This window comes from Eptesicus fuscus, chromosome 21 (assembly GCF_027574615.1).
Source record: "Eptesicus fuscus isolate TK198812 chromosome 21, DD_ASM_mEF_20220401, whole genome shotgun sequence".
Taxonomy (NCBI): Eukaryota; Metazoa; Chordata; class Mammalia; order Chiroptera; family Vespertilionidae; genus Eptesicus; species Eptesicus fuscus.
This window is the reverse complement of record NC_072493.1, coordinates 44,330,915-44,344,670: the sequence shown is the minus strand read 5'-3', so window position 1 is coordinate 44,344,670 and position 13,756 is coordinate 44,330,915. Positions and strand designations below refer to the sequence as shown.

At 48.6% G+C, this 13,756-nt stretch overlaps 1 protein-coding gene across 1 annotated transcript; it reads left to right on the top strand.

Moving 5' to 3' along the window:
* The first annotated feature begins 6,223 nt into the window (after window positions 1–6,223).
* LOC129147585 (kallikrein-7-like) lies at window positions 6,224–10,703 on the top strand. The gene is made up of 5 exons (XM_054710160.1): window positions 6,224–6,338; window positions 6,807–6,960; window positions 7,130–7,377; window positions 8,225–8,364; window positions 10,478–10,703. The coding sequence occupies exons 1-5, from the start codon at window positions 6,266–6,268 to the stop codon at window positions 10,631–10,633; spliced, it is 771 nt and encodes a 256-aa protein (XP_054566135.1). The 5' UTR covers window positions 6,224–6,265; the 3' UTR covers window positions 10,634–10,703.
* The last annotated feature ends 3,053 nt before the right edge of the window (window positions 10,704–13,756 follow it).

The following is a 13,756-nucleotide window of genomic DNA, read 5'->3' as shown; positions in this document are numbered from 1 at the left end:
AGGAAGGGAGAAGAGAGACAAAGAGAGAAATGTCTAGTTCATCAGGGTGCAAAGAGATGTGAAAGAGGTTCTGAGCATTTCACAAATGACTAGGAGAGAGGGAAGCATTTCCAGAAAGATAGTTCTGACAGGTAAACGGGACCTGGAGTCCCACATGACCTGCCACAAGTGAGCTTCCTACGTCTGCGATGGGAGAGAAAGATAGGGTGGGAACCCCTGTAGGTGGGCTCCTGCTTTCAAACAATGCAGGAAGGTGCCTCTGGAAGGGAGGAGGGGGAAGTCCCTTGTGACTCAGAGCCTGGAAAGGTCTGGAGACTCCTGGTATCCTGGCCTCCCTGGGCAACCACACCTCACACTGGGTCTTCTCCAGGTTAGGACCACCCATACTATCAGTTTCTCTCCCAGAATTCTACTCTGGCCAATCTCCTCTAGATCCTTTCTCTCCTCATCTCATTTTCCTCTTTAGTCTCCCTCCCCAGCTCTCTCCCCACCTTACCCGGAATTGCAGTATTTCTGTAGCCACCAATACCCTGTACAGAGGAAACCAAGACCCGTCCTCCCACAAAACACAGGAGCCAAGGTGTGAATGCCGCATCCATTTGCGGCTAGGGTTCAAGGTCTGGCGAAGGGGCTGCGCACAAATGGATGCACTAGACAAGAAATATAAATTTAGAAGGCATGGGGAGCCAGGCTGTTAAGTTCCCTCTAGCCGAAAAGCTTTCTGAATCGTGGACCCATTAGCTTTTCTTTACTAGAATACACATTTTCCCTTTAGCAAAGCAAACAGGCATATCAAAGGTAAAGTTTGGCCCTGACAGGTTTGGCTCAGTGGATGGAGCCTCAGCCTTCGGATTCAAGGGTCCCAGGTTTGATTCCGGTCAAGGGCATGTACCTTGGTTGCAGGCACATCCCCAGTAGGGGTGTGCAGGAGGCAGCTGATCGATGTTTCTCTCTCATCGATGTTTCTAGCTCTCTAACCCTCTCCCTTCCTCTCTGTAAAAAATCAATAAAATATTTAATAAAAAAAAGGTAAAGTTTGGTAAACAGTAAAAGGATTATCAGGTTAGGGGATTGCCTTCAGCCATTCAGCCAACAGCAATATTATGCTGATTTTCAGCCCTTACTGAATATTAAAGTCCATTAGCCTTCCAGCAGACTTCTCACATAATTATGCTAACTACTTGTTGGTCTTAGCCTGCAGCACCAAGGCTCTCAGCCCCCTTCTCCCTCAGACCGAAAAGTCCAGGCCCCTGTATCTGTGTAAAGTTGAAGGTATGTCTGGGGTTTGGGGACACCCATCCCCACGAAGCTCCATCAACTTCTCATCTCTCCCCCATGGCACTCCAAATCAAAATTCAATCTAAAAATTTAAGAAGTAACAAAACATGGCGGTTTTGCACCAACTCTGGCTGGAGCCGCCTGGCCCTGCCTCTCAGCTCCTTTATACAAGCCCGAGATGGAATTCTTTGCCAATGACTTGTGATAGCCCTCTTTGTTGAATTTTTTAAAAAGTGGGGAAATCCGTAGGATTGGATACAAAGGGCAATGGAGAGGTACATGTTTCTTTTACAGGTAATGCAAGATAGTTAACCTCTCACATAAATATTTTACCGAGGTTATGCTGGTAAAAGATAACGATGAGGAATGTTGGGGTCATCTCCTCCCAGTATCAGGGTATATTATCTCTGGAATTTTGGAGAGATTAGGCTGGCATTGAAAGTTGTTATTTTCCCAGATGCACAAACACAGTGAACAGGATTTGCTCAAGGTAAAGGTAAAGGTTAAGGTACCATATAGACCTTAGGACGTGACTTCCTGCAATAACCCACCCGCTGGGAATATTTTATGATCAGAACATGCCCATGTGGTTACTTTCAGTTGGTGAGTTGTCAGACTTGCCAGGTAGTTATATTCTTGCTCATATTTCTTCTAATCATATCTCCCTCTTGAGTCTCTCCTAGCCCCACGTTCTACCCTTCCCCATATTGCAGAAATTCTGCAGCCACTGGTTCACTGCACACAGGAGGTGAAGACCCCTCCTTGAACAAAGTATAGAAGCCAAGTCTCCCGGACGCCCCCCTCTCAGACCCGAAAGTCCACACCCATCCTGCTTAAGACCCACAGTCAAGGGACCAGCTCCCTCCTAATTCTGGACCTCAAAGTCTAGACCACCGTGAAGGTCCTCCCTTTGAGACTTTGGAGTCCAGGTAGCCCCTCATATTCTTCTTCACAGTGGAGAACTTGGGGTTCTTCTCAGAGAGGCAATCTGACTCACCAGGAAGCAGCACAGCCAGGATTCAGGTCCTTGCCTGTCTGACTCTCATTTCTCGACAAGCCCAGAGAGGCTGTGAAAGCCACCCAGGGCATCATGGGCTATACTGAGGACCAGGTTGTATGTTGTGACTTTGCCAGTGACACCCACTTTCCCAACGTCAGTGCTGAAGCTGACATTGTCAACGACCATTCATCAACCTCACTTCCTGGTGTGAAAATGAACTTGGCCACAGAAATGGAGAGATGGATTGTATGGTCCTCGTTGCCTCCAAATAGTGAGCGACCCCTGGACCACCAGCCCTATGAGAGGAGGAGAGGCCTTCAGCTACTGGGAGTCCTTGCCCCAAATCGATTCCCAACACGCTGAAAATCTCCTGACCTACCTCCATATGGTACAGCCCTGACACCCTGTAGAAGTAGGGGTGCAGCCTAGGGAGCCCTACCTTGTCATACATAATAAAGTTCACTGGCCCTAGCTGGTTTGGCTCAGTGTAGAGAGCCTCTACCTGTGGACTGAAGGGTCCCAGGTTCGATTCCAGTCAAGGGCATGTGCCTGGATTGCAGGCTCGATCCCCAGTAGAGGGCCTGCAGGAGGCAAACAGTCAATGTTTCACTCTCATCATTGATGTTTCTATCTCTTTCTTTCTCCCTTCTCTTAAATCAATAAAAAATGTATTTTTAAAAATAAAGTTCACTGTATCCAGCCCCCCTTCCCAAAAGCTATTGTGAAGATTAAATGAGATGTGAGCATATAATATAACTTGTGGCTTATGAAGGTGCCAGATAAAGGTTTTTCCCCTCAATTCTATAGCTCACAGGCTAAAAGGAAAAGTAAATTCACTTTCAGCCATTAATCCTACTCTTACTTATGAGGATCTGATGGACTCCAGGTGCTGTACTGTATGAGTCCCTATCTTTATGCAGTCACAGGCTAGGTGGGAGAAATAGACAATGAACAAATGCACATAAAACAAAACATGATATAGAGTTAAGTGCTATAATGAAATATCAGGGATGGTAAGAAGAGCTGCCACTAGAGATAGGGTAAGGTTTATTGGTTAATTTGGATTCCACATGGAGATTCAGCTCGGAATTAGATTTGGAATTGATGGTTTTGGGATCAAATGCTAGATTGCAATGAAATCTGAACACGATGTCAAGGTCTTACGAAAAAAGACTTTGGCAGTGGGAGCAATAACAACACAGAAACTTTAAACCAGAAAGGAAACCTGCAGATGTCAGGAGATGAAGGGGCTTCATGGAGCATTAATTCACCAGCTCAGCAACCTCATTAAAGACACTGACTATCTCCATCACTTTCTCTCTGTTTGACCATCCACAGAGCTATGGCTCTATCCCCCAGCCACTTCCCTCCCCAGTTCCAGGAAGGCTGACTCATTTCCAGAATTTATCCCCAGAAGGGACACTGTCTAACAGAGTCAAGGAGAACTCTTCTCTTGTCTCACTTTGGAAAGAAGAGAGCAGTTCCCTGAAGTAGCCCAGTTGGGTTTCCCTCACTCCTCATTGGTCAACATTGTATCACATGTTTATTTATAAACCAGTCCCTGCACAGCAGAAATGGGCCCACCCGTGCTTGGTGCAGTAAAGCTCAGTTGCAGTCACAATGAGCATAGCAGGTTGTCCAAACTAAATCAAGGTTCTGACAAATGGCAGAAGGAGTGCATGTTGGGTAGGCAACAATGTCCATGATGGTCAACTTGTGGGACTGAGGCAGAATTGGATTAAAGATCTGAATTGAGATAACAAGTGGACTCACACTAAGGCATGAAACATATTTGGGTGTCTGAGTTAGAAGTGAGGGTCAATTCCACTATTAGGAATCAGCTGGCTACTAGTCATCTGACAATGGTTCCTGTGTTACTCAATGCCAATGCCAAAGTCCTATATCGGTCCTCAATCCCTGTGTGTTCCAAATCCTGTGAGGCCTCTGAACACACTGCCCACCCTCCTCCCTCTGATTCATTCAGCTCCAATAAAAAAGTCTTCCCTGCTAGAACCTTCTAGGTTCCCCTCCTCTTCTCGCCTCCCTGTCACTCTGCCTAGGACTCACTGATCCCAAGTAGCTACATGAACCACCTCCTACAAGATTTTATCCAAATATCCTCTTCACCTGGGGTCTTTCCAACCACCTTTCCCAATATTATAACTGCAGGGGTTGCTGAGATCAAAGGGAACAAATAATTGCCTAGTCCTCCTCTGGTCTTATTGTTCTCCATAGCACTTCCTGCCACATAAAAATACCAGAAATGTGAAGTTCTGCCTCTTTACTCAAGGTCTCCACCCACTGGAATGAGGGGCTTTGTGATGGAATTTTGCTGTTTTGTGGATGCTGTGCCCTCAGAGGCCAGAACAGATTCTGGATCAGAGTAAATGCTCCCTAGATACTTCATGAATGAATACAATGAGCAAAGATGAAAATACAGAGAAATTCATCCCACCCTCATTATAATGCAAGTTATTTAAAGGTACTTCAATATAGAATAGTCACATAAGTCACAATAAAGCTCTAGTGTAGAACATTATACAATAGAACAAAGGAAGGAGTAAGCATTCTAAGAGAAACAATTGTCCAAGACTTTTAAAATTTATTTTTAAAATTAAAAAAAAATTTTGTCTTTTGGTTAATTTTCTTCTGCGGATGTTTTTCCATGGATTTTTAGGGAGAGTGGAAGAGAGAGGGAAAGACAGAGAGAAACAAGGATGTGAAAGAGGCACATCAATTTGTTGCCTCTTGCAGGAGCCGATCAGGGCCGGAGAAGAGCCGGCAACCAAGGTACATGCCTTAGACCAGAATTGAACTCAGGACCCTTTGGTCTTCAGGCCAGCGCTCTATCCACTGAGCCAAACAGGCGAGGGCTGTTCAAGACTATTTATAGAGTAAATAAAATGTCCCATTAGAAAATGTTCAGACATTTTTTTTAGATATACATACTATGTATAGAAATCAAAGTATAATAAGTGAAAAACAGTACATATATAGTAGGTGGAGTTAGGAAAGCCTTCTCTTTAAATTCATAGCCCAATATTAGGGTCAGGTTCAGGCTCAAAGACATGTGTGGGATTCAGCCTGACAAGTTCCCACAAGCTGCTCCGAGTTACGGTGTAAGTTCCAGGCCACCACCGAGAGAGGCAGAGGGCAAGGAAATTGGCCACAGTGGAGGACCCAGGGCACAGTCCATCCTGAGCCTTGAAGGTAGGTCCTTGACTCCTGGTCCTGCCCCTCAGTGCCAGTACCTGGTCACACCCTTCATAGCTGCCCCCAGGGATGTTGGAGCCAGAACGTGCTGGGGCCAAGCCCCTGACCTGGCCTCAGGAATGAGGGTGGAGGTAGAGTGCGGGCATATGGCTTGAGCTGCCTCCGGGGTTTCAGATAAGAGCAAATGCAGGTAAGGTAATCCCAGACCTGGGGTCACCTGAACTCCAGGACCATGAGAGTTGGAGTGGGGTCGTGTGTGCTATAAGAGGGCCACTCTGCACAGGGCTGGACACAGTTGAAGTTCAACCCAGTCTGAAGACCACTCCAGATCAGACCCACTGCAGGTGAGAGGAAATCCCATTTGGGGTGGGCAGGTGTGTCTGCAAGGACAGCCGACTCTTGCACTTGAGGGCAGAGCAGTAGAGGCCTGAATTTCTGGTTGTGAGAAAGACGGGCTGGAGGGCTGGAGTTTTGGGTCTTTTACCTAAAAGAAACTTGGGACAAAGAATTATAAATGGGGAAGAAAAGAAAGGCTTTCAGTTATAAATGGGGAGGGACAGGAAGCCCAATCCCTAGGTGCATCTGCATGGAAGGGTGTCTCTAGCTTGGACTTCTGAGCCTGAGGGAGGAGGTGGGGCAGACTGGGGCTCCTGGGTCTGAGTGAAGAGGAGGGACCTGGAGACCAGGAGTCCCGCTTCCTGAACTCTCTGTCTTTCCAGCCCCAGCAGAAGAGGCCGTTCCTCTGTGGCAGCCACAGAGGCTCAGACAGGACACATGGCAGGTCCCTTTCACCCAACCCTGCTGCTCCTACTGCTGTCCTTAGCCCTGGGATCTGCTGGACAAGAAGGTGAGGACCAGCCTGGGAGTCCTGACCTTACCCCTGGGCCTCACAGTCCCCCACCTCCCCTCTCTAGGGCCCTCTCTCTCCAAAGAACCCCTGAGTCAGGACCCTCCCCTGCAGTAGCCTCCTCCCATGGAGACTCGACCCCTGGGCTGTGGCCCCTTCCTTCCTGCTCCCTCCTGACTCCTGGGCTCTGGGTGCCCTCCAGGCTGCTTCCCGCCCTCCGTGTCTCTCTCATCAGATGCTGGGGTGGCCTCCACCAGCTTCTGCCCTGGGTTTCTGAATAGGCTCCCCCCATCTCTCTCCATCTCCGTCTGCAGCTGTCTCTGCCCTGTGCTCCGTGCCTGCCTCTGCCCTTCTCCACGCCTCTCTGTCTGTGTGTCTCTCTCCATCACTGTCTCTGGGAATTCATCTACTGTGGACTCAGCCCTCCCCTGATGCCACTACCCATGTTTTCTCCATGTCTCCATCCAGCCCACGGAAACGGGGAAAGGATTATTAATGGAGTTGTATGTCCAAGAGGCTCCCATCCCTGGCAGGTGGCCCTGTATTACAACAATACATTGCAGTGTGCAGGTGTGCTGATCAACAAGTGGTGGGTGCTCACCGTCGCCCACTGCCAGATGAGGTACGGGACAGGGGAGCCACCTAGACTCCATGTCTCTCGCTGATTCCTTGTGTATCTCTTTCTTTCTCTCGCTCTTTCTCTGGGCTTCTGTTCCCCTAACTCTGGATCTTTGTACCCTGCTCTCAATCCCAGTGTCTCCATCTGAATGTTCCTTTTTTTTTTTTTTAAGTGATTATATTGTGCAAATGGGCAGTGATCTTCTGGTTGGTGGGCGTGCCCGGAAAATCAACGCTACAGAGTCCTTCGTCCACCCATGGTATGACAACCGCACCGATGATCATGACATCATGCTTGTGAAGCTGAGCAGCCCGGCCAGGCTCTCGCGCAATGTGAAGAAAATCAACCTACCGTCCAGCTGCAAAGAACCTGAGACAAGCTGTACTGTCTCTGGCTGGGGCATCACCACCATGGTTGAAGGTGAGGCCGCCTCTGTGACCCCAGTCACCAAGGTCCCAGCTCCCTTCTTCCTCAGGTCGCAGATATAGGGGACAGATCCAAGGTTCCAGATCCCACAACACGTGCGTTCACAGAACCATGAAGCCAGACTACCAGGCCTTGCATGGTCAGACCCAGAAAGACGGACCTTTAGACATACCTCCCCCAGTTCCATAATCCCCCGATCCCAGGCCTCCATCCCACAGACCCAGGAGTTAGAACCCCAGTCACCACCTCACGCAGAGCCAAGTGTCCAGGCCCTCAGCCGCTTCCACCATCAGACCCAGGAGTCTTGGCCTTCAGATGCCTTCTCCCTCAGACAAAGGAGACCTGGTCCCCAGCCCCCTCTACCCAGGAGGTGTCCCTCAATGCCAGCTCCTTTTCCTTCCATTGGTAGAGCTGCCACTAGAGATGGTGGAGCTAGAACCTGCTGGGGCCAACCCGCTGACCTGGCCTCAGGAATGAGGGTGGAGGTAGAGAGCAGGCATATGGCTTGAACTGCCTCAGGGATTAAAGATAAGAGCAAATGTAGGTAAGGTAACCCCAGAGCTGGGTTCACCTGAACTCCAGGACCCTAAGAGTTGGAGTGGAGCAGGTTTGCTATAAGGGGGCCATTCTGCGCAGTACGTTCAAACCCAGGAGTTCAGACACAAGTCCCTTCCTTCCAACGACCCGGGAGTCCAAGAAATAGGGCCCTTTTCATATCCATCGTATTGGGTCACCCGGCTCCTCCTCCTTCCATGTCCACGGTCCCCATTGTTTTACCTCAGCACCCACAGGTTCACGGGACCAAGCCTCTGACTCCTCCCCTCCTCCCTAACTTCTCCAGGAGCAACATTTTCATCGGAGCTCATGTGCTCAGATGTCAGCCTCATCACCTACCCGGAATGCAAGTTGTATTATCCTACCGCGTTGAAAACGTACACGATCTGTGCTGCTCCCCCATTTGGGCTCGGCTACCCCTGCACAGTGAGTCCTCTCCTCCCTGGCCTGCCCTGGGTCCTGCTTCCTCTCAGTCCAGGCCTGTCTCCCCCTCCATCCACTGTCCCAGGGCCTGACCCTGGTGCTGAGCCTTCCCTCACACCTTACCAGTCCCACTTTCCTGACTCTCTCTCCTAAGTTCTCTACCCGGGTCATGGTGGGACCCCATGGGGACCTGCGGGGCCTTGTGGGTGGGCACAAAGCTGAAGGATAGAAACTGGGGGTGAGAAGTGGGGCTGGGACTATGGGGCAGGGCAGTGAGGCATGGGCTACAAGCACAAGCTTTAAGGGCACACCAAAAGCTCAGTGACCAGGATAGATCGATCATATTCCAATGAAATATTTAAAACATAATCCATGATGAGCAAAACATCAGAATTTTCAACAAAAAGCAACCAGAATGGGCTGGATTTACTGTTTGTTTCGGGCTTCTATGTGGTTCAGAACAGCACTGTAATGACCCAGTCTTTTTCTGAAAGTGGAATACCACACTAGCTGGTTTGGCTCAGTGGATCAAGCGTAGGCCTGCGGACTGAAGGGTCCGAGGTTGAATTCCAGTCAAGGGCACATGCCCAGGTTGCAGGCTCCATCCCCAGGAGGCGTGCAGGAGGCAGCGGATCAATGATTCTCTCTCATTGACGTTTCTATCTCTCTCTCCTCTCCCTTCCTTTCTGAAATGAAGAAAAAATTAAATACACACACACACACACACACACAAACACACACACACAACTGGAATACCAGGTTCCTCATAGATATTTTTCATATTAAATTTGATTTTTAAAATATGCCTTAAAATGTTCGTTGCAATCCCTGGCATATGCCTGAGGCTAATGTTCTGGGATTGTATCTGTGTATCTGGTTCTAATTCTGAATAAAGAATGAGCCCCTCCTCTTTGAGCCCCCCCACCCCCATCCTCAACTCTGTACCCTCCTCTCTGTCTCTCAGGACCGTCTCCCCTCATCTCTCCTCACACCTCATTTCTTTTTATTTTTAATATTTTATTGATTGCAGAGAGGAAGGGGGAGGGAGAGAGAGATAGAAACATCGATGATGAGAATCATTGATTGGCTGCCTCTTGCATGCCCCCTACTGGGGATTGAGTCCACAACCCAGGCTGGTGCCCTTGCCTGGAATGGAACCTGGGACCCTTCAGTCTGCAGGCCTAGGCTCTATCCACTGAACCAAACCGGCCAGGTCTTCCTACCTCATTTCATTTCCTGATTTCCGCTGTGTTCTCTCTGTGTTGCGATCACTCTCTTCCTCCCTTCCTCCCTCGCTTGCTCTCTCTCCTGCCTCTGTCAATTTTTTTTTTATTATCTCCATCTCTGCCTCATTCCCTACCCCCAGCATTCTGCTTCTCTGTCTCCTTCATCCTTCCCTTTCTCTTCTCTCCTTCCTTCTCTCTTTCTCTTTCATCCTTTGCCTATTTGTACTCCCACTATCTTTGCTCACATCTGCACTCTCAGCTTTCAGGGGTGGTGAAATGGTGTGTGTTAGGAAGAGAGGTGATGGGACAGGGTTGAATGTCCTAAAAATGGGGGGTTCCCCTTGTCTCCCTCTGAGGGCCTGATTCATAATTTTGCAAACTGTGCAGGGACACAGAGTCACAAACTCGCGACATTCCCGCATTTGGTTTAATGCACTCGCTTTTCTTAAACTTCATATATTTGAACCTGGTGGTCCATACTTTTATTTTGCACTAGATCCTGTAAATTAGGGTATTGGTCCCGCCCCTGGTTTCCAGGATTACCCTGTCCCCTATCCCTGGGTAAGGAAATGCAAGGGATTCCCTGGAGGTAATGCTTCCTCTCCCAGGGGCTTGACAAATAAATGGGGCTCTAACACCCTGGAAGCCCCGCCCCCCTGCCTGTGATTGACTAGGGCTCAAGCCAATGTCTTCCGAAAACCTGGTTGGTCCTCCCCATGATCGCATTCATTCCTGCTCTGCCATTGGCCCGCAGAGACAATGAGTCTCTTCCCATTGGCCAGGGTGGAAAGCTGTGTTCTGGCAGGATCAAGGCTTGATAAGCATGGGGTCTGTGGGACCTCATTGCTGGTTATTTTGAAATCAAAGCTAATCTGCTCTCTCCTCTGCAGGGCGACTCCGGGAGCCCGCTGATTTGCGAAGGTTCCCTGCAAGGCCTGGTGTCTGCCGGATATTACCCTTGTTCACTGCCATTTGAGCCAGTGGTATACACCCGCCTATGCATGTACCGCAAATGGATATCTGATACCATGAAAACCAATTCCTAATCTCTCCATGCTTTCATCCTCCATCCCTATGCCCTGAACTGGAACTTCCCAGAAATAAAGACATCCATGACTTGCAGCCACACTTGACTTGATCATTTTTTTCAAATTCATATGAAAACTCCAACAACATTCTAATAAAAATTTAAAATTTGCAAAAACCTATGAGCTCAACATAAAGCACAAAAAAACCGTCGTTGCTGGTGAAGATGCAGGGAGACCCGCAGTGTTCTCCAGTAGAACTGTAAACTGCTACAATTTTTATGACAGAAGGTGAGGCAAGGTGAATCCAGAGTCTCATTCATCACTTTTGAGCTAGTAATTCTGGTAAATCCGAAATGTGGGCAAGGTTTGAATTCATCACAACACTCTTTGTCATAGCAAAGCAGTGGAAGCGCTCCATGTGTCCCAAATTATTCAATGGTTTATGTCAGCAATAAAGCAATGTAGGTCAGGAGACTCATGAAGCTGTTCAAGATAATAATTATGCAGAGCCCTGTCCGGTTTGGCTCAGTGGGTAGAGGGTCAGACTGCGGAATGAAGGGTCCTGGGTTCGATTCCAGTCAAGAGCATGTACCTTGGTTTCGGGCACATCCCCAGTAGGGTGTGTGCAAGAGGCAGCTGATCGATGTTTCTGTCTCATTGATGTTTCTAACTCTATCCATCTCCCTTAATCTTTAAAAAAATCAATAAGCTATATTAAAAAATAACAATTATGCAGAACTGTTGGTGTCATATCAGAATGTGTATAACATCTGATGTTAAATGGGGAAAAAAGAAAAACAAAGTATGTGTGTGTGATCCTCACGATGTAAAATGAAACATTCACAGAATAAATAGCATGTACCCAACTGCCTGTGGATGGAGTCATGGGTGCCTCCTTCCTTCCGTTTCATTTCTGTGCATGTGCACCTCTACAACCTGAAAAATACAGCTGGGGACCTCTGAGGAGCCAAGGGTGGGGAGAGGAGACCTACACAGAGGGAGGTGGGAAAGGAAAATGAAACTGATTTTGAAATCTCACCCTGCCTCCTGCTCCCCCTGATACAGTAGCATGTTCCTCTACATGTTCCAGCCCTCGGTTTTCACCATCCAGAGAGAGAGAGAGAGAGAGAGAGAGAGAGAGAAAGAAGAAGAAGAAGAAGAAGAAGAAGAAGAAGAAGAAGAAGAAGAAGAAGAAGAAGACAGAGGAGGAGGAGGAGGAGGAGGAGGAGGACGAGGAGGACGAGGAGGAGGAGGACGAGGAGGAGGAGGAGGAGGGGGAAAGGAGGACAGAAAAGCCTAGTCATGTCCTAACGCCTATATGATCGGTTAGTTAATCTTACCTCGAGTGAGACCTATTCATTGGTTTTGTGCATCTGGAATAAGAACAACTTTAATATATTTTATTGATTTTTTACAGAAAGGAAGGCAGAAGGAGAGAGCTAGAAACATTGATGAGAGAGAAACATCAATCAGCTGCCTCCTGCACACCCCCCACAGGGGATGTGCTCGCAAACAAGGCACATGCCCTTGACTGGAATCGAACCAAGGACCCGTGAGTCCTCAGGTGGAAGCTCTATCCACTGAGCCAAACTGGTCAAGGCAAGAACAACTTTAAACGTCAGATGATCTTCTCTCCGGAGCTGCAGGGACAAACACCCTGGTACTGAGAGGAGAGGACCCCATCACTCCTGATGGTTATCTTTTACCAGAAGAACCTGGTAAATGATTTATGTGAGATGTTACCCATCCTGCATCACCTGTAAAAGAAACACACGTCTCTCAATTGCTCATTGTATCCAATCATAGGTTGTTCCCCACTTTATTTTATTTTTTTTAATTTCAACAAGCGGACTATCTCCTTGCAAAGAATTCCACCTGGACACTTCTGAAAAAGAGCGGAGAGGCATGTCCAGGCTTCTACGGGCAGAGTTAGTGCAACTGCCATGTTTTGTTATTTTTAAAATTTTTTGAGATTGAATATTGATTTGGGGTGGCATGCTGGAGAGAGGGGATATGGATGGAGCTTCATGAAGACAGGTGTGTGGAGAGCGGCTACAGTGTTTGGACAGATTCAAGCCTCGGGCTAATGAGAGGGCACATTCCTCTGCTAGCCACGTGCAAGTCACAGCTTGGAGGACAGAGCCCCCCAGCACAATGATAGCCAACAGCTGTAGTTGTAAGCTTGAACCTATGGTCTGAACACGTGGCCCCATGTGCCTGAGTGATATAGGCTGCAAGTAAACAAAGCTTGATCAGGTGCATGTAATTGAGTAGGATGGAAACCCACGAGAACTCTGTAAACATCTTGACCATGCCCTTACTTTGCCTCGTGGCATCTGGCTATAAAATAAAGACACGGCTTGTTGTCCGTGGTGCTCTCACTAGCTCTCCCTCAGAGAGGCTCTTCATCAGAGAGGAGAGCATCCCACCGAAACCCAGCTTTCATTCTCTTGTCCGGCTTTTTTCAATCCTTCACCGCCCCACTCAGGTCACCTTTAGCCGTGCTGGGGAGGCATAAGGGTGTCCCAAAACCCAGATGTTTTCTAAATTGTCACTGATGGAGAGGAAGGATGAGTCCAGGGGACAGGACTCTTGTGTCTGAGGGAAGACGGGTCTGGAGGCTTGAACTCTTGGGTCTGAGGGATGTGTGGGATTGGGGCCAGAACTTCTTGTTCACAGATGACTAGGAGAGAGGGAAGCATTTCCAGAAAGATAGTTCTGACAGGTAAACGGGACCTGGAGTCCCACATGGACCTGCCACAAGTGAGCTTCCTACGTCTGGGATGGGAGAGAAAGATAGGGAGGGGACCCCTGTAGGTCCAAACAATGCAGGAAGGTGCCTCTGGAAGGGAGGAGGGGGAAGTCCCTTGTGACTCAAAGCCTGGGAAGGTCCGGAGACTCCTGGTATCCTGGCCTCCCTGGGCAACCACACCTCACACTGGGTCTTCTCCAGGTTAGAACCACCGATCCCACCCATACTACCAGTTTCTCTCCCAGAATTCCACTCTGGCCAATCTCCTCCAGATCCTTCCTCTCCTCATCTCATTTTCCTCTTCAGTCTCCCTCCCCAGCCCTCTCCCCACCTTACCCTGAATTGCAGAATTTCTGTAGCCACCAATACCCTGCACAGAGGAAACCAAG